Source organism: Chelmon rostratus, chromosome 7, assembly GCF_017976325.1.
Source record: "Chelmon rostratus isolate fCheRos1 chromosome 7, fCheRos1.pri, whole genome shotgun sequence".
In the NCBI taxonomy this organism is placed as follows: domain Eukaryota; kingdom Metazoa; phylum Chordata; class Actinopteri; order Chaetodontiformes; family Chaetodontidae; genus Chelmon; species Chelmon rostratus.
Genome location: NC_055664.1, coordinates 8,632,626 through 8,657,809, shown reverse-complemented (window position 1 = coordinate 8,657,809; position 25,184 = coordinate 8,632,626). Strand labels below are relative to the sequence as shown.

General features: G+C 42.7%; 2 protein-coding genes across 3 annotated transcripts in view; one reads left to right on the top strand and one right to left on the bottom strand.

Annotated features, from left to right (window-relative positions):
* gdpd5b (glycerophosphodiester phosphodiesterase domain containing 5b) overlaps window positions 1–20,277 on the top strand; it is a 43,525-nt gene extending 23,248 nt beyond the window's left edge. The window contains exons 3-17 of one of the 2 annotated variants that reach the window (XR_006006976.1): window positions 3,144–3,247; window positions 5,237–5,330; window positions 5,567–5,626; window positions 6,142–6,240; window positions 7,724–7,817; window positions 9,301–9,446; window positions 10,716–10,798; window positions 12,326–12,476; window positions 13,833–14,054; window positions 14,289–14,446; window positions 14,548–14,695; window positions 15,727–15,809; window positions 18,037–18,149; window positions 18,456–18,726; window positions 18,917–20,277. Coding sequence is in view for 1 of the 2 variants with exons in the window: in XM_041940189.1 (XP_041796123.1) it covers window positions 3,144–3,247; window positions 5,237–5,330; window positions 5,567–5,626; window positions 6,142–6,240; window positions 7,724–7,817; window positions 9,301–9,446; window positions 10,716–10,798; window positions 12,326–12,476; window positions 13,833–14,054; window positions 14,289–14,446; window positions 14,548–14,695; window positions 15,727–15,809; window positions 18,037–18,149; window positions 18,917–19,002 (1,641 nt within the window). In the remaining variant the exon portion in view is untranslated. The remainder of the gene's footprint in view (window positions 1–3,143; window positions 3,248–5,236; window positions 5,331–5,566; window positions 5,627–6,141; window positions 6,241–7,723; window positions 7,818–9,300; window positions 9,447–10,715; window positions 10,799–12,325; window positions 12,477–13,832; window positions 14,055–14,288; window positions 14,447–14,547; window positions 14,696–15,726; window positions 15,810–18,036; window positions 18,150–18,455; window positions 18,727–18,916) is intronic. The other variant, XM_041940189.1, reaches the window with a different exon arrangement.
* Window positions 20,278–20,289: 12 nt separating this feature from the next.
* Window positions 20,290–25,094, bottom strand: hspa13 (heat shock protein 70 family, member 13). The gene is made up of 5 exons (XM_041940190.1): window positions 24,947–25,094; window positions 24,510–24,850; window positions 23,949–24,162; window positions 23,538–23,705; window positions 20,290–23,302 (listed from the first exon to the last, which is right to left on the bottom strand). The coding sequence occupies exons 1-5, from the start codon at window positions 24,969–24,971 to the stop codon at window positions 22,716–22,718; spliced, it is 1,335 nt and encodes a 444-aa protein (XP_041796124.1). The 5' UTR covers window positions 24,972–25,094; the 3' UTR covers window positions 20,290–22,715.
* Window positions 25,095–25,184: the final 90 nt, after the last annotated feature.

Here is a 25,184-nt window from a genome sequence, read left to right as displayed (position 1 = left end):
AGTTATGGCTTATTCTGTCTTCCATCCCTTTTAAGTATTTCTGGGTTAGGAAGCTCATGTGTTCACCATTTAAAAATATATATTTAATCTTAACCATTGCAGCTGTCCAGACTAGATTCTCAGTGGAGCTACAGAAAGGCTCCTTGATGGTTTTGAGAAGCCATTCAAATATTTTTTTTAATTACTGCTTGATTATAGCACACCACATTGCTTGAACTAGAGCTAAGTCTTTAGTCCTGAATCTTCCCAAGGAGAACTTGTCCCCTTTGTCCTCCATGATGTCTCCAAGGGATGAAGGAACAGCACTACACTAGGTCAGAGTAATTACTAGAACAAAGCACAGATGACTGTTAGCATACACGGCTCTTCAGACATTTCTCAGAGATTGCGGTGGTCTGATAGATTTCTGTTGCCGCACTGTCAGTCCTTGCCATGGGGTGTTGTGCCCAAATAAAATGCCAGCTGTGCAGAATAGTAATGTGATGTCACCAGGGCAAGTCATGTCGGTGTTGCCAAGCACTGCTGCTGAGTGAGCTGGCAAACAGGAGGTGAACTGCAGGCCTAACAAGGTGCTTAAGTGAGAAATGCAAGTTTTTCTTCTATGCACATATTTTGTCACAGAAAAACATTATTTGCTCTACTTTGTGTAAAAGGACATGGAGAAAGGCGATCGTTGCATGTGTCAATTGGATGCAGTTTTTGTTATGTGTACAAAAGTAATCCTAAGAAATGGACAGTAGAGCAGAAAAGATGGACACAGCACAGCTATAACTATAGTTATATCCATATTTATTAGGTTATTCGATTAATTAAAGAAACCTCACTGTTCATAACTCATTGACCGCACCGTCTCTGCTCTCACAGGGGCGTCTCAGATCGCATCCATCATAATCCACAGGGGAGGTGGGGGTGCGGGAATGAGAGGGTAAGGGTTGAACAATGTCGCCTCTCAGGAGCAAGGTCGGATCTCCCAGGTGTTTCCAGGTAGTCATTAAGGACCATGGGAACCAGGGTCGGCGCTTTCTCATCAATGAGCAGAGCTGCCTCCACAGACACTAGAGAGCTTTTTATCTCTCCAAGTGCTTTGCTGTGCTCTTTATCAGAAGACATATCTCACTGTAGCTAAAAGAAGCTTAATCATAAAATCACCTGAAGAGTCAAACAGTATTTATCCTTTAGAAAATAATTGCAAGAATGATTTATCCAGAAATACAGCTTTCATGGTTTTTAGGGTCATTTCCTTCTTGGAAAGGCAGGCAAAATTATTTGGTGCCCATATTATTTGATGAAAGAGGACCTTCTTACATAATGTTTTTCTAGCACTTCTGAAATGTGCTTCAGAAGCCATGTCCAAATATGAGAGGGGATTGAATCAGCATTTTCCCCTGGGTTTGCTTCCCTTTTTTGTACAACTGATCTCTCTTATGCCCAAAAACTATGCTGAGAAATTAAATAAATTAAATAATATATCTTTGTACCATCCACATTACATCTGACCCCAGGTCTGAATGTTGAAATGCTGGAAAACTCTAAAAACAAGCTTGAGATCAAAACATGACCTTCAGATGATGCACTGTTTAAAATTATTTCAGGCAGGGGATTGTACCTTGATTCAAAACTTCCATATTTAGCATTTGAAGAGCTTTTAGATGAAAAAATGAACATGGAACGAGACCAGAAGGTCAGGCAGACTGTCTTACCTGTGTGTCGCATCAGCTGGTCAAGGAGATAATAATCTGATCCTCTGAGCACATAACAATGGTGCATTCAAGCTGATATACTTAGGTTGCTTCACTGAGTGCCTTTATCTTGACACTACACACAGTGCACATGTGCATGTGATTTTATAAGAGCATTTAAAAGGTAACGAATGAGCATTAGTATTCCTCGATTAATGAAATGGCCACAACTGGGTTGGTCAAACTGACATCTTCCCATTGTTTGTTTTGAGCGATCGTCAGTCGAGACCCCAAAGATACGCAATTTCCAGTGACCTAGACCAGATAAAGCAGCACATCTCTACACTTTAGGAGCTGGAGCCAGTGAATGTTTGGCATTTTTTGCTTTATTATTCAAAATTCTGATTGACTAATCAAATAATCATGTATGATATTGGCACTAAATAACACATTGATGTAATGTAAATACAGCCTTTACTATTTACGTAAATGAGTGCATATATCCTTAGCTCTCCTAAGGACATGGTAGACACTTGACATCTGTAATAACTACAATTACAGTTGACCTTTTGATGTGATATGATTTTTTATTTCCCCCAGAAGGAGGTCTAAAGAACAGATGCTCTGACAAAAGTGCAGTTTGTCCAGATAACATTGGCTTGTTCAGTGACTCGAATTCTAACTGCTTCTTTTATCGAAGAACGTGATCAAAGCTTGCATTGTTTTATCACACCCTGTCTCTTCGCGTGTTCACTGGCGTCAGACCTGGAGACTTAGTTCTATCAAGTGTATGCGTGTGCATGTGCGTGTGTGACCTATGGGTTATCAGCACATTTTAAGTCCTCCAACACTTCTGCTGCTCAGTTCTTTCTTATTTTTAGATTCTGAGCAATTTTCTGTGCTTTATGAAAAGGTTCTCGTCTGACTCACAGCAACACCGTAGGTCTGTTTTAAAGTATATTGAGAAAGATGGAGATCCTGCCTGCAAGTGTGCTCCTGAGTGGCCTGAAGATATTGCTTTAATATTTGCCATGGCACAAAAGTGCATGGCAGAGGGTGACAGTAATTAGTCAGCTTGCGTGTGAAGTTATTAAAAGTCATTGCTTTATAATGAGCAAAGTGTATAAGGGAATACTCTCTGCAAAGTTCAGCAGCCAGGTTGACAACATGTGCTCAACATACTGTAATTAAGTTTATGGAAAGTTTACTTCTAAAGAACTCTCTGAAGATCTTGAAAAGTTGTGTTTATCACACTGATATGTTGTACAAAAGCATCCCACGGCATGACAGCTCTGTGTCCACAACAGTAGAATTCAGTTGATTAGATTTTATCCTTTGTTTTGTCAACATTCAGAGCTGCTCTGCATTAATTGTCATGCTGTGGAGCAGTGATTATGCTTTTCATGTTGTCAATCAATCAGCAGAAATAATTGTATCTGTGTGTGTTTGTGTTTGCGTGCACAGTGGGAGCTGCTGTGGTCCCTCATCCTCCTCTTTACCTTCTGTCTGCTGCTGGTGTGGTTCTACTTCTGGTGGGAGGCACATAACGACTACAGCGAGTTCAACTGGTGAGTACGTAATTAAACCGAGTGCTCCGTGTGTGCTGTCAGGTCAAACTGGAGCCAGACGCCTGTCACCATATTGTTTTGGCCATAAATAAATTCTATCCATGCTTGTCAGCTTGTTGATTTCCTAAATCATCAGTTTAATCCTTCGTCTGCCCTAATCTGAACAGAGACCACCCAGCTCTCCACAGATTACACCATTACGTAACAGAGATGGCCCAACATTTCCGATTCAGTAAATGACTCAGCCATGTGCCACTTTTATGTGGCCACTAGTTTATGGGACTGAAAACATTATAAGCTACCAAAAGTAAGACTTATTGCCAACCTATAAACAGAATCCATCTGTATTCAATTGCATGTTTTAATGCAAAACCACACACACGATTTTCCTAAAAGCAAGAGTATTCCCACGACTTCATTCACAAATTGCTGCTGAAATTCAAAATAGATGCTTCACTTCCAGTCCTCAAGGTGAAATTACTACCAAATATAACTGATTGATAATTGACCATTCAGAAGATCTTGTGTTTATGGAAAAAGTTTCAGCATCCTGTAAGCTGTGGCTTAAATAGCTTCTCTTTTTTTTAATTGTTTTTTTTACTATGTTTGGCATGTTCTTGTATATACTGTAGTACAAAATGGTTACTGCTGTCTGTGTCCCATAATGTCACATGCCCTGGTCTTTCTCTAACTGCTTTCCCCTCCCCCTCTCCACCTGCTCTCACTAACCTTTCCAATGTCACGTTTTCCTCTTATAGTCTACTTCCTTCCATTACTGTACTTCCATTACTCCATTACTTATTTTTTTCCCCTCTTTCACCTTCAGTACCCCCTTTTTCTCATCACCCTTTGCCCTCACCCCCCTCTGTCAGTTCCCAAAACAGCACCCCCAATCCAGTTTTAGCAGCAATCACACTAGTGTTTATTAATCTCTGGAGGTCAGTTTGGTGGCTTTTTAAGAGGAAGTATGCACATTTCCTGCTTTCCTTCCTGCTTTATTAAAGGATGACACAGATGATCACAGAGATGACATCCTTGCTCTTACGTATTCTAGTGATTTAGTAGCAGGGAGTGTCCCAGTCCATCTGCAGTATAAACATATTCACAAAGGGCCAGGAGCATCAGCACTAAGTGATGCTGCATGGGCTCTGTGCCACTGGGATCACTGATAAGGCTTTGAAAGAAATTAGTACTGTCATGTCAAAACACACATGCGCACACTCGCACACTTATTTGCTCTGCGGCAGTAAACCTATACATACAGACAGCGTCACTCCTCACGCTTTTGAGTAACTGTCAGGCTGCATCTGTTTGCAGAAAAGAAAACGTGATGCGCGCAGGCTTGTTGTCTTTGTCGTTGCCTGTGCTGTTTGCCAAACTAAAGCTTCTCAAAAGACAGAAACCAGCTGTCAATAATTTGCCACCCAGCCATTAATATAACAGTCACATAATCTGTTTGGTCTGAATTCTCCCTGTAGCCCAACAACCATGTCTGTGGTCACTGAGGCTGCTGTCTTTGGCTGTATCTGTGTTTGCTTTATTGCAACTATAAAACATTAAGCTCCAGGGTACTTGATGCGTGTCTGTTGGTTTTTTGAAGGTCTTTGACTTGCAGGCAGTCTACAGTAGTTTCTGAGTCACTCACAATGCCTTTGTTTCATTTGTGTCCTTGTTTTTAACTCACCTTTTACCTGACTTGCAGATCCATTGTAAACTGATAATACTATACACCCATAAACTCAAATCACCTGCTATCTGTTATGAAAGGGAGCCTGCAAATAACAACTTTTGTTAGCTGTCATTGTCAATATAATGTAACATCATTCTTTACATAATTGTAAGTCAACTTATATAAGGCATTGTTTGGTTTAAATAAGAAAAATGGTAAATAATGCTTTCAAGAACAAATACACAAAGTCAACACACCAGTTAGTAATGATAAAGAGTCTCTCAGTATGTGAAATGTTATTCACTGTCTTGTTCGCACAGGTTCCTCTACAACCGCTCCGGGGAGTGGAGTGATGGCACTGTCCCCATCCTGGCCACCACCGCTGCTGGCTTCACCTACATTGCATTTTTAATGGTCAGTCCTACATCACATATTCACTGTGGAGATGTTCAGCATGTTGTGTTCATCACAACGCCCTGGTAGTGATTTAGTAGCTTTAAAATTTTTTCCATGTGTGGCCAGACGTCGTAACCATTATACGTGGCAATGCTGAGCGAGTTTAGATCTGTGAGCCCGCAGACTTGTTTTTCAAAGTTGTACTCTTTTACGTGTGTCTCTTGTGTTTTTTTTTTTTTTTTCCCTGTTTTCAGGTTTTAGCACTTTGCCACATTGCACTTGGGCAACAGTTGAATTTGCACTGGCTCCATAAGGTAATGTCACAAATGTGAGACTGAGTGACTGTGTGGGTGTTCAGTGTGTGGGTGGTGACAATTAGAAGGTAGAAGGGGATGAGCGAGTTTTACATATGTCTCTGTGTCTCTCTCTTTCTGAGTCTGTGTGTGTGTGTGTGTGTGTGTGTGTGTGTGTGTGTGTGTGTGTGTGTGTGTGTGTGTGTGTGTGTGTGCGCGCGCACACATGTGTGTGTTTATATACTTATCTGCTTGGTGCCTGTGTGTGTGCTCTCTCATTGCTGATCAGCTGAACTTGTCCTGAACTTCCAGTTTGGATCACGTTTTCCCAGGAGTGTTGTGGAACCCAGTAAATGACCTGGTCTAAAATGCTATCAGCTAACCAAATACAAGGACCAAACACAGTTTGGGGTTGAAAAGAGCTGGGAGCTATTTGGGGTTATTCAGTGGTGTGTGTTTTTGTGCGTGTGTAGATGTATTTATCCAAAGTGACAACCTGTCTGATTTTCTGCCTCTCTCCCTCTCTGTCTACACAGATAGGAGTAACTGCTGCTCTACTCACCACCATTGTTGGGGTGATATCTGTCAATCAAACATGGGGCCAAGAGTGGGACATCATCCCCATCTCCCTGCAGGTCAGTGGACAGGAACAGAACACAGATACAGGAAAGCCCCAAAGACCCTTTTGTTGGCTTGACATCACTGCTGTGTGAGTGCTGTGACACACAGGGTGGAGGCAGTCTTATTAATTTTCCATAACAGCATAGGCATTTCCCTTTGGTTTGTGGGTGCTGGATAAAATGAATAGGCTGTAAACCCGTCTAATCAAGTTCTTAAATACTTGTTCAAGCCTGGTGTCATTCTGATATTCAAATACTGTGACTGATACTGTGTATCAATCAGTCCCCTCTGCAACAGCTGCGTCGTGTTTATGTTTACAGTTAATTTAAACACAAGATACTTGTGCTCAAAAAGAGGATTCATTCTCAGTGAAGAACCTTGGAGCTCTAATCTGCCTCTATACCTGCCAAAGAGCAGTGATTCCTAACACATCTCTGGGGGTCATCAGGTGGAAACCTCCCTTCAACGGTGTTTCTCCTACTTAGTCCCACTACACCTCCGGGAGGCTAGGCGGTGAACTCTGGCGTCCCAGAGTTACCCCCCCTAGTGCAAGTTCACACTGCTCCTACACAATCCAACTGACCCAGGCCTGTTTAGGAGATGCTCCAGGTAGTGGCCAGTACCGATGCTACCATTTAGCTAATGCTAATGCTAACCGCTAAGAAGAACAGAAGAAGACAATACAGTTCCGATGCCACCATTTAGCTAATGCTAATGGTAAATGCTAACCGCTACCTGCTAAGAGGAACAGAAGACAATACAGCTAGATTCACCTATACTGTTAATGTTAACTGCTAGATGCCAATACTAACTGCTAAGATACTAACATACTACCACTGCTTTAGCTATTGTTAGCTGCTACAATGCTAGCACAGGCCTAGATGCCACATGTAACTGCCAATTGCTGCACTACCATCATCTACCCCTGCCTCTCACTGCATCAATAAAAGCAAGTATATATTTAACTGTTTGTTGTTGTCTTACAGAAACAATCCTTGTAAGCAACACTGTATGTAGATAATTAACAAGCATGTAATGAGTTATGTTTCTATTTCCACATTCAGCAGTGCCTCTTAGGAAGTGTGAGAATTTAAACTGCATATACTGTCGTGGCACAACAGCCTGTATTTATCCTAGTAACAATTAACAGTTAAACGATTGCCAAGAGAGAATCTTATCATTTCTGAGCTCATGTGAGATTATTGAAGTGGATGCACAATTCCACTGAAACTGATGCCATTAAAATTTAATGCCTCTACAAATTATAGCTATTATCTCTGAATAGTGTAACCAATGACTTGACCAGAGATAATTTCTGTAATTCCATGCCTCTCTGTCTTTGTCTTTGCTTCTCTACTCATTTGCTCACTGTCATCTCTCTTAAACCCTGCTTCTCTTTCACCTACCTTATTTCCCCTTTGTCACCGTTTCTCTATATCCTCTTTCCTTCTCCATGTCCCACCTTCATCCTCTCTACTCTGTCTCACCTCTGCCCAGGCCACAGGTCCGTTCCTGCACATCGGGGCTCTTGCTGCGGTCACGGCACTGTCGTGGATTGTGGCTGGACAAGTCGCCCGCTCAGAAAAAACAAGTACGTTTACTTCAGCACAGAATACAAGTTGCTCTTACCTGCCGTAACCATCTGCCACACACGCGTACACGCACAGGAAGAGTGGTGAATGATTAACACTATGTAGACAGAGGCCAGGACCTCCACCCAGGGTGTCAGAGATAACGAACATTCCTACGGGCTCATGTGATGTTTTCCAGCCAGGACACCTTGGATTGTGTTCTCCCTGAGGACTCTTTCTGGGGATTAGCAGCTTTAGTCTAACTCTCACTGCTATTGGTGTCTGTAGAATAGAACAGAAAGTCAGTGTCATTTATGTGCCAGTTTTAGCAATAGTGATCATTGTAAATTCAGTCTGTCGGTCATGTAAAACATGTAGTTTCTTCAGAAGAAACACTCTTCATTCATTCGAAGATACAAAGAATTTCACTTTCAATGAGTTACATCACTACCTTTTTGTGACTGTCCTTATATTGGACCAGGCAGTTTGTCCTTTGCACTGCGAAAGACATTTAAAACTAATAAAAGAGATGTTTGGTCCTCTGCTACATTTCAGGTTGTGCTTTTGGAGAGATATGATGAGGTGGAAAGGTCTTGGCCAGATTTCTCCCACTTTAACATCTCTGCTGTAATGCACAGCAGAGTCTGAATACCAAAGAGGATGTGAGGGTGTCTGGGTGAAGGCTGTGAGTCTCCTGTGTGTAACAAGAGTTGTTTTCTAACCCTGCCCTGGAGCTGACCTTGAAACAAATACATTCCCCTGTGTGTGTGTGTGTGTGTGTGTGTGTGTGTGTGTGTGTGTGTGTGTGTGTGTGTGTGTGTGTGTGTGTGTGTGTGTGTTTGTGTGTGTTTGTGTGTGTTTGTGTGTGTTTGTGTGTGTGTTTGTGTGTGTGTCCACCTACAAACGCACACGCTGCTCATTGCTCACTTACACTGAGGTGGATGCATGAGAGAATGTATCCCCTTGGCCTCTGATGTCAATGTTGTTGGTGACTGTGTGTAGCATATACAGTTCTGAACATAACCCACATTTACAGTAACTACTTACATCACACATCTCTTCGAAAACTAAACCTAGTTTACTCAAAAGTCCTAGATTACTCAAAAATACTCTCTTGGGTACAAATAAATATTTCAAATCACCAATTTCTCATTAATGCATACCATGATATACTAAATGAACTGATGAACCCTTCTTCTTTCATTGTTTTTATTCCTTTAAATGTGATTATAACTGAATAAAACAAGATACTGTATAACTTATTAGTGAGCTATAGATGCTCTGTTCATCTGTCTTTGGGCAGAGCTAGGCTAACTGTTTCCCTGTTTTCAGTCTTTATGCTAAGCTAAGCAAACTGGCTGCTGGCCTCATTCTTACTGCATAGACCTGATAGTGAAGAACGCGAATAGGCACCTTTCCCTAAATTTTGGAACTATTCCTTCTACTGCTGTAATTACAGTACGGATAACAGCCGAAAATGAATTATCATCTGTCTTATCCCAGTGTTCCAGGTGCTGGTCGTGCTGCTGTATCTCAGTGTGTTACTGGGACTCTACGTGGTGCCCCTGTACATCACGTCCCCCTGCATCATGGACCCCACCTCCCTCAAACAACGCCCTGATGTCATTGGCCACCAGGGAGCCCCCATGGTGAGTAAGCTCACGGGCCACTTTATACAAATTGTATTACATATGCTTTCACATTTCCATACACTACCTGATATTAGCTTTGCAGCCGGTAAAACCCCTAACCTCAGCGTTGTTGATGACACACTTCGGATATGGAGCGTTTAACACAGAATATCGAGGACCACTGGATTCTGATTTGGAGAGGAGAAACTGTGCTGGCCTTATAGATATTTTTCCCCTTGTGTATCATTCATTTTTCTTCTCCTGCACATCCCAGAGCTATTCTAGTCTATTAATGACCTTGTGGTTGTGCAACTGAAAGTAGTCCACAAATATAACCTGCAGCCTTCAGCTCTGATGTATGGCAGTGATGTATTTTCTGCTGGATTTTGTGGAGGTCTGCCTGAGAAAGACTTGGTAGCTTGATGTAAAAGAGAATTGATTTGAGATTGTTTATGATCAGATTCACTGTTTTAGCTGTTTTTAGTTACACCATCTCTCTAATAGATAAGATTTTAGACTCCACTACAGTGTTAAAATGCCTGTTGTAGCGTGTTGGCAGAGTATGCATCCAAAGGCCACACGAAGATATGATTTATGCACACCAAAGCATATTTCTGCTTTTCATATTTGATTTATGTGCTTGGATAAATGTTATTGCCTCAAAGCGTTACCTGAAGAAGGATTTATGAACTCAGTATTATACAACGCTTGGAAGGAAAAGGAAGGTGGATTCCTGGTTATTCATAACAGTTACTCACACGCTCCAAAACCACACCCTCCTTTTTGTGGTATTTATATAAAGCGATCGATCCTCACAGTGGAATCTAAAATTAGGAGTGGCTCAGTGAGGCTGTGAGAAACTCCCACAACGAAAAAGTCACATGACTGGACTCATTTTCCCAGAATGACTCTATATTGATTACAGCATCATTCCTATCCTGGTGGTCACTAGCCTCACTCACTGGGTCTCACAGGAGGATGCTTTTCTAGTAAGTGATGTTTAACCTGCTGACTTGGTATTGATCATAACCTTGATATAGGAGTTAAAAAGCAGTCTACCCTGCTCTTTTTTTCATTTGACAGCATTCCTTTGTGTTCTGAAGATGGAGTCTATTTTCACATACATCTGACAACACAGAGATGTTTATTTTTGACTCTGTAACATAAAGTGCTTGATGCTTAACAATAACATGTTGTTTTGCATTCATCTAAAATTGTCTTTTTTTTCTTAAGCAGTAGGAGGTCAGTAACGTAATGACTGTGTGTTTGTCTTTACTGTGTTTCCAGCTCGCACCAGAGAACACACTGTGGTCCTTCCAGCGAGCTCTGCAGATGAACGTCACTGGGTTGGAGGCTGACGTGGCTATCAGGTACACACACACACACACACACACACACACACAATCAATACTGCAGAATGATGAAGCCTCCTGGGTGGTTTCCATTCAAACATTGTGAAAACACTGGTTTACCCAAACACTCTTAATACCCATAGTAGGAGAGGCTCACACTGGACTACATATTAAGAATCAACACATAATGTGTTGCTTTTGTTAATCGTCTGCTCTAAATATCAGACATGAAAGCGGGTTATGAAATTGATATCCCCCTGCAGTACACTATTGATGTTATAATGGATCAAGGTGGATCATGAGGTACATTAGAAAAGAACTGTAATGTATGTATGTTTATGTGGCCTGAACAAATTATTGTCTTTAAGGAGAAATAGGCAAAGCAGTAATATTCCCTCAACATGAAAAACAAGCAAATTACAATGTAAACACATCATTGACACATCACAGGCTACAGTGATGCAAGAGCACCTCAGTCTATCAGCAGGCAGTAGATGGAGGCATGACATCACCAAGATAATGGGAGGTGACAGGCTGAGCTCAGAGAGACACACTTGGAGGAAGAAAGAGGATGTGTGAAGGGTGGATTCTGTAGTGGCCATGGTATATGATGGAGTAGTGGGTGTACATGTCCACTCATGCATGTGCAGTGATAGAGGATGAGTGATTGTGTAGAAGGGGGGAAGTGTTGCTTTTCTGGTTCAGACACTTTTCCTGTATTAGCAACCATGTTGGGCATGTTGTCTTTGTCGTCTGTCTTTGTGTGTGTGTGTGTTTGCTCACTGTACAGTCCTAAGAGAGGTGAATGGGGGTTTGTTTGGTGCAGGCCGCTGACAGGAACGACAGTGAGACTCCACTCCTGCAACAGACCATACACGCGCACACGCGCACACACACACACACACACACACACACACACACACACACACACACACACACTCATATCCACACACGCAAATATTGAGAAATGGGAGGGCTTTTTCTTCAGTATTTGTTTGTTTTCACTAGATAACACACTGACGTGACCAATAAAAGGAGAAGTCATTTGGTATTCAAATATTAGAAGCAGCATTTTCCAAAAGAAAAAAAAAACAAAAACATCACATTGGGCCAAACTCTTGTGTCTTGTCTCCTCTGCTCTCCTTTTCTCTTTTACTCTTGTTGACAGAGTTTACCCTCTAACCAACTCTAACTGACTCTTCTGCTCTTATCCAATGTCATTTGGAGAACCTTTATTCCTGTACTAGGCTTGAGCTACAGATGAAGTTACCTTTGATAACTCCTTTAAGTCCTTTTTGAATATGAACAGTTGCTCAGTTTGAATTATTATAAAATGTGATTCCCTGCATGTGATCTCAGTGAGGTAATACAAAATTCTACAGATGAACGCTGTCACATGAACACACATATCAATACTTAGTTCACTGAAAACAACCATCCTCTCACCAGTAAGAATCAAGGATTCTCAGTAAACACCGTATAATGCTAAATATTATAACCCACCGAACTTACATGTTAAAGTCTACACCCCCCTCTGATCATTAGTGTTGATGGAGTGCCTTTCCTGATGCACGACCACACCCTGCAGAGGACCACAGACGTAGGGAAGGTTTTCCCAGACAGACAGATGGATGATGCGTCGCACTTCAACTGGACAGATCTGCAGCAGCTCAATGCAGGACAGTGGTTCCTCAAGGTACTTCGTGCTTGGTGATGAGTTCTTTTGAAGCCATTTCAGCTTCATTTGACAGCGGTGAAGTGTGGTGAAGGTCATTATCCCATTGAGTCATTAGTACTCAACATTGTGTGCACTGGTCCTTATGACATCCTCTGGTTTCATCTACATGGTGAGGTTCATTAATGCCTTAGAGGTCCAGTATGCCGAGTGGATCAGGGTCAACTAGTGCTTCAAAATAATTGTTTGTTTCAACCTGCCTGAAGTATGAGAGGAGTGGGCCAACCAGGATGAAAACACATTACCAAACCAGCCATGAGAATCATGTAAGACTACTGCCTGCTCTGGTACCCAATTATCGCTTCCTGCATAATGATATTGCACCGTCTACAAGATTTGAAGAAATTACCTACTCCACCGTTGTATTCCTGTTTAGTCATTCCCTGCAGATAGTGTAATTACATTTATCTTCATATTGTGTTACTCAGGAAGAAAATCTAGATAAATGTGGAGCAAGATGCAGTGATGTAGACACATGGCTTTCTGCGCACTGTGCTATTTTGCTGTGTTCCACTTTAATCCCTCTACAGTTTCCTCTGTGTTTTTCTGCTTGCTCCAAAACTGCTATGCCAAGTGTTTCTTGTAATCTGTAAATGTCTAAATGTATACACTCTGTGCTGGTTGTTTGGCAAGGAAGGTTCAAATGTTTAAATATTTTAATCTGAAGCTTATATTTTAGGAGATTGAATTGCTGTGCAAAGACACGTGGCTGTGTCTCTGATATGTCAGCATTTGTTTGAATCAGCATTGTTTTCTCCTCTCTCCCTCCTCAGTCTATATGCATTGCATGTGCACACATGTAGCAGGAGATTACATTCCAAGAGAAGCTACTTCTCTGTGTAGCTCTGACAATTCAGTGTCATACTCTGACTTCTATATGCCTACAGGCCCAAAGCTGTCCTAGTTATGCAAAGTGATGTAAAAACGACAAAGCTAAAGTGTTTTTAGTCAGTAAAGTGGTGCACAGCATAGAAGACGTAAACCAGAAGCATCTGATCAGCTTCTCCTGTGTGAGACAAGGAGTGAGTGAGCAGTGAAGCAAGAAAGGATGTGGAGAAAATGAGGAAAAACGTTTTTTTATTACTATTTTTATTTCCCGTAGGCGTTGTCCAAACACTCTACAGAACACTTGGATGGATGCTTTTATTGAAAGCAACTATTGGGATTATGAATGCATTTAGATTTTTCTACAGGTTTCAAAAAAGCACAGTTGAATTTCTTGCATTTTTATTACGATGCAGTAATTAAGTGATACCACACCTCCGTTAAACACATATGTGATCTTCATCCTCATGTTGTTCTGTTCCTGTGTTTCAGGATGACCCCTTCTGGACTGTGCAAACCCTCTCCCCCCATGAGAAGCATCTGATTGCCAACCAGAGTGTGTGCAGCCTGCAGCAGCTTCTAAAGCTGGCTTCCTATCATAATAGCACAGTGGTTTTCAGGCTGAGGAGACCACCTGCAGAGCACCCCTGTTACCACAGCTGGATCAATGATACACTGCAGGCTGTGCAGCAATCTGGGGTCCCTCAGAGCCTGGTGAGTATACAGGAGCACCCTTCCAGAGGATGATGTCAGGCTTTGTATTTTTAACATATTTCATGCAAACCTGATGGGTTAAAAAGTGAATTAATCTAATAATGCATTTACAAATTCATCTCACAGTTGCACTCTGTAGGTGTTCCCTTTTCTGTTCACATACATTCAGACCCTGTCACTTCTGATGCTTTGAAGCAAGTGTAACGGTAGTCCTGTGTATTGTGCTGTGTGTAGGTGATGTGGACTCCAGATGAAGACAGAGCTCAGGTGAGACAGCTGGCACCCAGTCTGATCCAGACCTCAGTGGACAAACAGAGTCCTGAAAGTCTCCATCAGTACGGCATCAGCAGGCTGCTGCTCAGATACAACCAGGCCAGCACACAGGAAATCAGGTAGGAACACTCAGACAAACCTGATATGTTATCAGCTTGGCAGGTTAACACACATGGATTGCTATTCAAAGCTGTGCCTAAATGTGTGTGATTGCTTTCAGAGACTTCTCCCAGGGCAACATCAACCTCACCCTTTACACCATCAACGAGCCCTGGCTGTACTCGGTGCTCTGGTGCAGCGGGGTGTCTTCAGTCTCCTCAGAGGCCCCACATATCCTCAAAAAGGTGCCTTACCCCATCTGGCTCATGGTAAGGACCTATGACATAAATGTATGGTGTTTTTTTTTTTTTTTTTTACTTTGCATGCATCTTCTCAGGTATCCCTTTGCAAACAAGTCAGGGATTTCTTTTTAAACAAGATTTGGCTTTTGTTTTTCTCTTTTCTGTTCAGCCATAGTCTATCTACACACCACTTTAACTACTAGCCTTGGAAAATATCTGCTAAACAGGTTTTTAAAAGCAAATATTAAAAGTTTCATAAACTGGCTAGAGGCAACAATAGAGGCAGCAAGTGACAACCTGTCTCCTATGCATGATTAAACTAGATTCTAACAGGTGACATCAACAAGGGAGCCTGGCTGTCAACTGAGCTCATCCAATCTGTTGTTTATTTCCTGCACACAACATACTCACCTGAGGTCCCAGCACAGCAGAATCATCTCTGTAGTGTATTCTGTAGTGTATGACTCATGGCTTTCTAGTTCAGTCGTCTACTGAAGCCTCTGAACATGGGTAGCACCCACACCATGCCTCTCTGGTATCGCTTCACGCGCCTCGTCCTTGCAGCCTGCCAGCCTGCACCACCATATGGGAACTCTGCATGACGACATGCAGACATGACCCAGGCCACCAGCTGTGGTTCAGGGAGGGTTCGGCCTGCCGTGGCGTCTGCAGTGCTGTCTGTGAATTTGAACTGTGAATCAAAGTCAAGTGAAATCTGCCACTGGATGTTGTTCAGGCCAATGGAAGTGGATATTTATCCCCAGGACATCAGTTTTGTTTTGCAGGTTTTATCTCTCATTATGTTTTTATTTAAACAATGCTAAGGATGCTGTTGAAGTGCATTGCGTGTTAAACACAACTTCACAAGAATGTACCAAGAGAATTCCTGCATTTCCTAATTTTGATTGATATTGAATACACTTGGTGCTCATGTAAGAGGTTGTATTGTTGACCTATAGCTCCACCCAGTGGTGGAGCCTGCCATAAACTTGCTGTGGTTGAAACCCTACCATGACTCTTTGTACAATGTGTGTGTGTGCGTGTGTGTGTGTTTCCAGAGACCAGATGAATACTGCCTGATGTGGGTGTCTGCGGACCTCATCTCCTTTGCTGTAGTCATAGGAATATTCATTTTCCAGAAGTAAGTACAGTCACTCGGTGATATAACTGTAGTCAAATCATTGTAGTGACCCTTCACACAAAACTTCATGATTCTCCATTTTTCTGCTGGAGTACGAAGTAAACACTGTTTTCTCTTTGTTTTTCCTTAATTTGTCACACTTTCTCTCAGTGGATCTTTCTGTCTGGAACACACTTTCAAAGTAACAACTCATACATAATTATGCAGTTCCTTTGTGTTGTAATCACTCTTTTTAATGATTTTGCCAATACTGACCTTTAAACAACTCACCGTTGTTTATGTCTGAACATGTATGGGTTATGTGGTTTTCTAAGCTGCTCTGATGTATTGTTGCTGTTCTCTCCCGCTGCACCTCAGCATTGTCACAAACCAGTGGTGACAGAGAAGATGAACTTTGTCCGAGCGTATCTTCTCTGAGCTAAAACGTGTAAACTCGTCACACTCCCTCTGTTGGAGTGAGGTTTTGTTTGTTTCTGTGACACCTCCAGAGACAGATGGCCTGTCCACCTGTCGTCTCTGGGACGGAGGACACTGATCTTGGTTTTTTTACGGCCCGCTGTGGGTTTGCTCTGCTTAGCCGAGCTCTTCAGTAGCTTCTGCTGGCTTCTAAACTGACCTCTTTTGTCTCCCGCCTTCTTTTGTCCTTTTTTCGTCCTTCTGCCTCTTCCTCGTCTTCTCCCCTCTGCCTGACGTGCATGCTCTTCTCCTCCTCTGCTGCATTCTGGCATCTTCTCTCAGCTATCACATGATCAGGTAACTGGGTCACCTCTTCTGACCCGAAGTCTTCTCTCCTTTCACCCCTATTCTGTCTTTCACTATCTTTTTCCATCGTTCTTTTGTTTGATCCATTCCTTTGCTTTCTCTCTTTTTTACCTTCTTTCTCTTTTTTTGTCGCTCTGTTTTTTTATGACTGATCTCCATTCGATTTTTCTCTCCACCTTACTTCCACTGTCTTTCTATATTTATTCTCTCTGTCTCTCTCTCTCACCTGAACCTTTACACTGCATTGCTGCCACTTTCCTCTCGAGGGAGGAGCCTCTTTATGCCTGTGGGCTAAATAAAACAAATGCTTTCCACCCACACAGCACAAAACATCCACAGCATTAAGTCGCCAATGAGATTTAAAATTTATTGCCCATCTTATTAAGCCAAACGACTACACGTCCAAGATGAGCTAGAGGCTAGCGTTCATGAGGGGGAGTGCTCCAGCATTAGCTTTAATTGATGTTGATGAACTAAAAGCTGGTTTTTCATCTCTTTTTTAATGCCTCTGCGCATTCGTCACAGTTCATTGTGACTGATGCTCTCCTGTTAGTTTAATTGAAGTCAAGGCTGTTTTCGTTAAAGTAAGGACGGATTTTTGCATCCAGGAAATGAATTCCTCTGAATAGACTGATTATATAAAGCTAAATCTGAGTCAGTGAGTCAGTGCTGATTACGTGAACACAGGCCTTCACCTTTCTCAGAATAGAGCAAAATGGTCCTTATTTAATAAGAATGTAATAGTTATTTTCAGTAAATATACAATGACTGCAGGAAAAAAATAGCTCTGTTCTATTCTGTTGAAATGTGTATTTGACATGTACACACACTGTAATCATAATCATAAGCCACTGATTAAAACAACTTTAGCGTTACCAGGTTGTGTAAAATCCCTTTCACTGATTGGACTGTGTGACCGCTTACGTTCTGGAAAAGGACAACACAGAATGTGGACCAAAATCCATTTATTAACGGATTATTAAGTTTTTATTGATGGATTACCAACATTTATAACTACTTTCTTCCCAACTGGAAAGCTGAAAGGTACAACATAAACATAAAGGGTGCCTCATCAGATAGTGGGTACCCATATTTCAGTGCTCATCTTTAAACTATACAATAAACATTCCAATAAGATCAGATGCAAATAATGTGCTGTATCGTAACAGCCTTAAACTGAGCTCCACATACTACTTTTGTGTGCTCCAACTTCATTTAATTTTGAGTGTAAGTCGTCTTTAAACCAAACCTTCGGATCAAACAAACTGTAGCTGCAACTGAGGAATCAGTTCGCTCAAAGAAATACTCCAATTAAACAGATTTAATTCCCACAAAAATTGCGATGTAAATGTTATCCCTCTATGGACCAAAATCTTCATATCTGCACATTGCGGAGGCAGCAGTATTTAGTGGCATCACCACTGTCTCGAGGAGATCTCTGACCGAACCAATGTGACCCCCGCAGGTACCGGATGAGTGGTATGCGCAGTTACAACCCTGAACAGATCATGCTGAGTGCCGCTGTCGGGAGGTCCAGCAGAGACCTCAACGTGATGAAGGAGAAACTTATCTTCTCTGGTAAGACCCTCGCTCTGAGACCAGAGGGACACGTATACGTTTGTCACTCTTCATAGTGTGTTCTTTTTGGTCGTTTGGGCTCCTGAGCTCCAAAACAAATTCCTCTTTTTGAATTTTACCTTTGAATTGCTAGTTTAGAAAAACAATCGCAGTTTTCCACATGCTTAGCTAATAGATGAGGAATTTGGCATTTTGAGTTTCAGGTGCCCAGCTAGCATGTTGCTCCATCCCAGCATGCATCTGTCTGAGTGTCTGTGAATGTTCTCCCTCCTACTCTTCCTCCTCTTCCTCTCTTCCCTGTTGAAGGTCAACCCCAGTAGCGGCCTGTGTGATGTGCACCACCTCCTGTCTACGCTACCACCAGTGTGACTTCTTCCTTTATTCCATGCATCCATTGCATCCCTCGCTACACCACTTCTCTGCCTACTATGCCCTTCTCCCCCTCATCCATCCATCCATCCATCCCTTCATGCACCAAACCTCCCCCATAATCCTCCCACTGGAGACAACGTCATGTGTAGGGGAGCTTATAGACGCCCCAGTCTGTCTAGACAGCCTCTAGTGCTGGGGGTCAAAGGTAAGCCACATCAGTGCCAGCTGTTTGACATTCTCCATCATTTCCCATTCACTTTTTCGCTTAGTGACTCATTTTTTCTTTTAGTTTGTCATCTCTTTGACCAAAGCTGAGTGTCTTCTTGTGAAAGTCATGCTAGCGCAATTACATCATACAGTACAATGACCTTTTTGTGTCCTTTGGCGCCCTCCAGAGGTGGGGAATGGAGTCGGCAGTGCTGAAGAGCTGTACGCGGACAATGGCTACGACTACTACACCAATCAGGGCATTAGCCAGTGATTGGGACTCAGCCTGTGTGAATCTGCTGTAGCAAGACGGAGACAACGACACCCACAGTGTACACATCATTCCCGGTTTAGTCAGCGTGAAGTCTGCTCGCCTCTGTCCTGCTGATGAACTGACAGACTGCTGTATCTGACAGAAAACAGCCACCCAGTTGCTTTGTGTACATTCTGTAAATAGTTTAGGTTTTGGCTTGTCAGACATACTGTATATCACATGGGACTACACGCACTTTTTATTAATGGAATTCGCCAAATCTGTGGCCTCCTTTCTCACATCCAAATGTCTGAGAGGCCCCTCTGAGTTCCAGATGCCTGCTTCTTTCTAAAGATGCGTTCCCACATTCTTTATTATTTGAAGCTAATTTTCCAAAGCAGTTCCTTGTTTTTTAACCACTGTGCATGGTATTCTTTTCTTAGCAGATGAATTTATCTTTAATGAGGCATTTTACAAGCCGTTATTGCAGCATGAGACTAAACGTTAGCGGCTCATTAAGCTCTTGCCTTCTGTCAGCACTCCACTGTGCCGTTGTACATATACCAATATTAGTATTTTTATTTAAAGAAAAAAACAAAAAATCACAAACACGCTGTTTACAGAAGTCCTGCCTTCTCTTCTAGGTGAAATATTCAGATGTAAGATAGTCCCCCCCCCCCCCCCCCCCCCCGATATGTTATCATATCACCTGATGTGTGTGAGCTATGCTCCCAGTGCAACCAGAAGAACTGGTGAAAATGGTTTGGAGGGAAACATTTGTGCTGTCTTTTTATGGTTAATGTGAATGTGTTTGGATCCTTTTCTTTTTTAAAGATGTGTACGTTGTTTTGTGTGTATTCTGGCTGGGTACATACTTTTTTTACCCTGTGTGCAGTGCTATGTTGAGTGTTATTGTGCATAAAAGGTGAACCAGTGTGTGAGATGCGCCAGCCAACTAAGTATTACATTCGAACAATGTGACAGTGAAGAACTGTTGAATAATTACTATAGCAATAGTCATGACGAAAGCAAATTCATTTCCTATTCAGCCTCTGAGTTGCAGTTAGGCCTGTGGTATTTTAGTGTTGGCACACACACTGCATCTAAATGTTGGTTGCTGGTGTAAAACTGAATGCTGTAAGGTAAATGAAGTGGTGCAAAATGTGAAAATAAAGCTCAAAGCTAGCTACAGGTATCACAAGAGGCAGCACAGGGTCCAGAAATGGATTGCCTTTTGTGTTTATTTTCTTTCTTTGTGCCTCAGAAGTAAACATTAAAAGTTCTTCTAATACAGGAGATTGTGAGTTGTTCTTTTTTTTTTTTTTTTTTTTTAGCCATTCCAAACCGTTTTGTCTCTACTTTCACGCGCATCAGCAGCAAGTTGGAGTTCAGTGTTTTGCTCAAAGATGTTGCAACATGAGGAGCTGGAGATTAAACCTCTAATCCTACAATTAATGGACAAACCACATATGGCTTATTTTATTCATTATATGTACTGATGAAAGCTAGTATGGATTCAGACTTCTTGTGTTAGAGTTCAGTCACATTCATAAGGCTTTGAAGCAAAGGAAAGGAAAACGTAAGTGTCCCCCTTAAGAGCACCTGGAGGATCTCAATACAGCATGTGAGTATGTGAAGCACTTCATGAATGTATATGGGCAACAAAATGGACCTAGTTTAACTTTTCCTCAAAACAAGCACACAGTGAAGAAGCTGAAAATGGAGTTTAATTGGCTGAAAAGCAGGCAGTCACAGTTTGACTTCCTTGTAATTTTTTAGGTGGCTGGACTCTTGACAGTGGGTATGTAATATAAAAATAGATCTTAGTCTCATAATCTCTTTCTCCCTGTTTCAATAAGGACTTATGATTTGCACAGTATCAAAGGCAAATAGCATAGCCTCAATTTTTCTTCATCTCTACTAAAGTCTTACATACAAAATATTGGTTCAAATTTGAGGAATACAACATTTGGAAAAGAAAATGTGATAAAGGAAACACACCTACTCATGACTGACATTTGGCAAAAACAAGTTGTGTTTTTTTGAAAAGGAATGCAGGTAAGTTTAGTGCTTGGCTGGAAACGATGACACTGGACCGTCTGTACTTCAGAGATACAGTTCTGGGTTGTACGTTTTCCAAAGACAGAATTTTGGAATAGATACAGAAATCAACTTTCATACTTGGTGTACAATAACCAGCCTCCTGCCCATCAGAACAACAGCAGGTGAAACACTTTTTCTTCACACAAAATGATTAAATATCTTTCACGTTACCACAAATACAGCATGAAAAACACAAGGCACCAGTAAGCAGTGCTTTGGTCCTCCTGTGGGACTACCAGAGTTGACCTTCTCTCGCTACAGCAGCAAAAGCAAACTGTTGCACCTACAACCCCGATTCCAAAAAAGCTGTTTACTGGCAGCAGTTTTACAAAGTTTTCCAGAGCCCATGTAGTAATATCCTTTATACCATCATGTGTTTGATGTCAAAAAGCATGAGCAAAATTATCCTACTGTGTTTAATTTATGCTTTACACAGCACCCCAACTTTTTTGGAATCTGGGTTGTAACTCTGATATGCAGCACAAATATCTGAAGTGTTTAAGTAAACATCAGACATTGCCTTTTAAATAAGCACTATTGCACAAAAAGCAAAGTTGCCAACAAGTGTAAGTCCTCAAAGTGCAGCACTGAGCGTGAGTCCTCTGCCAACTTGCAAATAATGCAGTCTGTATTGTATTCAAAGGGAGGGGCGATGCTAATGACTTCCGATTTACAGTACTTTGTGAACATTAAGGCTTTCTCCAACATGCACCTTCATCTATTAAGAGTCTGCACCCCCACCGTCAAACGTCTTTATTTATGAGGTGAGTAGTCTATATTGCAGTGAATTTGTTTGAAATTAATTGTGCATAACCGCATCCTGACCCTGAGGTCTCCTGTCTGCATGACTCCCAGCGGACACAAAATCATTACTGTGACAAAGCATTGCAGGGACCTGGACCAGGCTCTCTGCCTGAACCACTAGGGGGCAGTAGTTCACCTCTAAACTTCAATATAGCAGCTTTCTGAACAGGCACACTGTTTGTCAGCCTTTGATGGAAAGATGTAAAAACACATTAAAGGCCTGCAACACACCAGCACGCATACATACATACACACACACAGCCATACAGTTATTGGGAATAAATAAATAAATAGCTGATGATGTACTGGTTAGTCTTTAAGTCCAGTAAGGAGCGGCTGTTCCCTGAATTGAACACCATTTAAGTACCTACCACGAATAAGCATCACTAATGAAGCTGAATGGATCAGTAGATACATGAGAGAAGACGTCACCCTGTGAGAGGCTTCTGGTTCACATTTCATCAGTTTCTCACCGTGGTATTTCTGCTGAAGCTTCGTGCACAACACAAGCGTCTGTCTCTTTAAAACCAGAAACAGGCCATTCACTTCTGCAGATGATGTCACTCACTACGCCTCAAAGACCAATTTTTGCATGTTTCAAAACATGACCATCACTTATTTTTCTACTACCGCCCCCTTTCACAGACAAGATGAGTGGAAAAACCTGAGTATCTTGCTTGTCTTCATTCAGACGACAGCGCCGTGTGTTGGTCATTTGTTTCACTTCAGCAGAATTTAAATTTTGCACATAAGAGAAGCATAAAACAGGAATCAGCGGCAAGTCTCTGTGGCATCACTTTTATCTTAATAAATGACCTGGATAAAGATTAGCTGAAGTTCGTCTTGCGCAGGTGTCTGTTGGGGATTTCTATTGCGCTCACTTGTAAAGGCCAGGAGCCGCCCATGATGCCAGCCTGAAGGGCCACACCTGTAACCACAGCCAGGTCAGGGTCTACGGATGTGTTGGGCTGCTTCCCAAAGTACTCGCTGATCAGCCTCCTGATCCGCGGTATCCTGGTGGACCCACCGACCAGAACGATCTCATCCACATCCTCTTTCTCCACGTGGCCCTCCGCCAGCACGGTCTCAACAGGAGCCAGGATCTTCTGGAAAAGGTCCTCATTGAGCTGCTCAAACAGCTCGCGAGTGATCACAGCCTGGAAGAGAACGGGAGCGGGAGCGGGGGCGGGGGCTTCCGGTGACTCGGAGCTGCCGTGGGTGTGAAGGTGCAGGGGCACCCTGATGGTGACGCTGGGTTGGAGTGTGAGGTTGAGCTTGGCAGCTTCCACGGCCTGTCGGAGATGGTGGATGTCCTCTTTGAGAGTGGGTGGGACGCCAAACTCCTGTCGGACTCGCTCTGTGGTGTACTGAAGCAACCTCTGGCTGAAGTCTTGACCACCCAGCTTGTTGTTCCCTGTCGAAAAATACCGTCCACCTAAGATTAGGCCACTGTTTCCTCCAGCAACAGCACTTCTAATTCAGACAAATTTTTCAGTTTATAGATCATGATGAGGAGAGCACAGGACAAAATTATATTTCACGCCTTTAACTGGGGCCTGAGCTGCGAAACAAAAGGTAGAGCTCCTTTTTCTGACTACAGCAGACTCATATCAGCCCCTGTCTCTTCTTGCTGAAGCAGTACACATTACCTGCCATGGCTCTGGTGAGGAACATGCCTCCCTGTTTGTTGAGCAGAGAAACGTCCAGGGTTCCTCCCCCGAGGTCGACCACCAGCACATTGAACACATCCACCTTGTGCAGGCCGTAGGCCATGGCTGCAGCCGTAGGCTCGTTGATCACACGCAGGACCTCGAGGCCTGCCAGACGAGGGGAAGAATATATAGTACATTAAATATGTTACTCATGCAGTGCATGCAGCTAGTATATCTAATGCTTTTGGGGAAGAAAGGCCATTATGGATCTTAGTTGAAATACATCCAAGTATACCAGTAGCAGGCTGTGTCCGAAAACATAGCTCAAATTCAAATTGAACTTTATTATCAAGAGATGGAATGCACAAAGGACATCCAACATCAGTTCAAAATAATGAGAGAAGTAACCGGCAAGGTTGGCGGCCCTGATGGTGTAGTTCCTCTGCCTCTCATCGAACTCTGCGGGCACCGAGATGACAGCTTTCTGGATGGGCACGCCCAGCTGTCGCTCGGCCATCTTCCTCATCTTCAGCAGCAGCCTGGAGCCGATGAACTCTGGGCTTACGGTGAAGGTACGGTTGGTGGAGACCAGGAACTCTGCACTTCCATTATTGTTAATCACCTAGAAGAGGGACAGTGAAAAACATGTGAGTGAGGATGGAGGGATTACAAAACTGAGCATGAATAGTGGACAATATATCAACATGGTTTTGTTGAAATTCTCAATGTTTAATAGAAGTAGTGTGAAGTGAAGTGAATCAAGAGAAAATTGACCACCATCTTGATTCTTCTACAGCACAGTCGATACTTGGATTGCAAGATCATTACAAATGCAGTACTGAAAAAGATCCGATGAAATAAAAACACCCCCCTACGTCTGATAGAGAAACCAGCCACCACAGAAATCTCTCATTCTGCAGTGACACAAAGCAGCCCACAGTCAATCGAGCCGCCCCCAGAATGACCCACCTTAAACGGGTACCGAGCACTCTCCTGCTCCAGGACCTCCGGCTCAAATACCTTCCCGATGAACCGCTTGGCATCGTAGATGGTGTTTTGGGGGTTGCTGTCGGCCAGCTCCACGGCTTCATGTCCAGCCAGCACCGCATTGGTGGTGAACGAGACGGCGCTGGGGATGCTCTTCCTCCCCTCCTCATCCGCTAAGACCTCCACCTCCCCGCTGCCCGGGTGGAAGAGGCCGACAGAGCAGAAGGTGGTGCCCAGATCCAGGCCGATCACTTTGGGTTTGGGGGGCGGTAAGTACTGCTGGCCCAGATAACCAGCCAGAAACAGGGCCAAGATCACCGAACCTGTGGAACAGTAACAACACGCCTATTACAGGTGGACCAACCCGGTTAGCTCATATGTTAGCATCCACTCACCGGAAAATGTGTCATTCAACTTACCAATCATTGAAATTTCTCCCGACATCGTCACAATGTTGCGAAGTCAACTAACGCTCAAATTTCACACAACGTCGGTAAAATGATTCAAGTTGCGGTTAAATGATGTCCGGCTTTGACAACTGGATGATGCGAAATAGGAAGTTTTGAGACTGCCAACAAAATACACGTCTACATTGCATTGCTGCTTGTGGATGCTGGGTAATGTAGTTTACGGCGCACACCATTGAAGCCACGGATA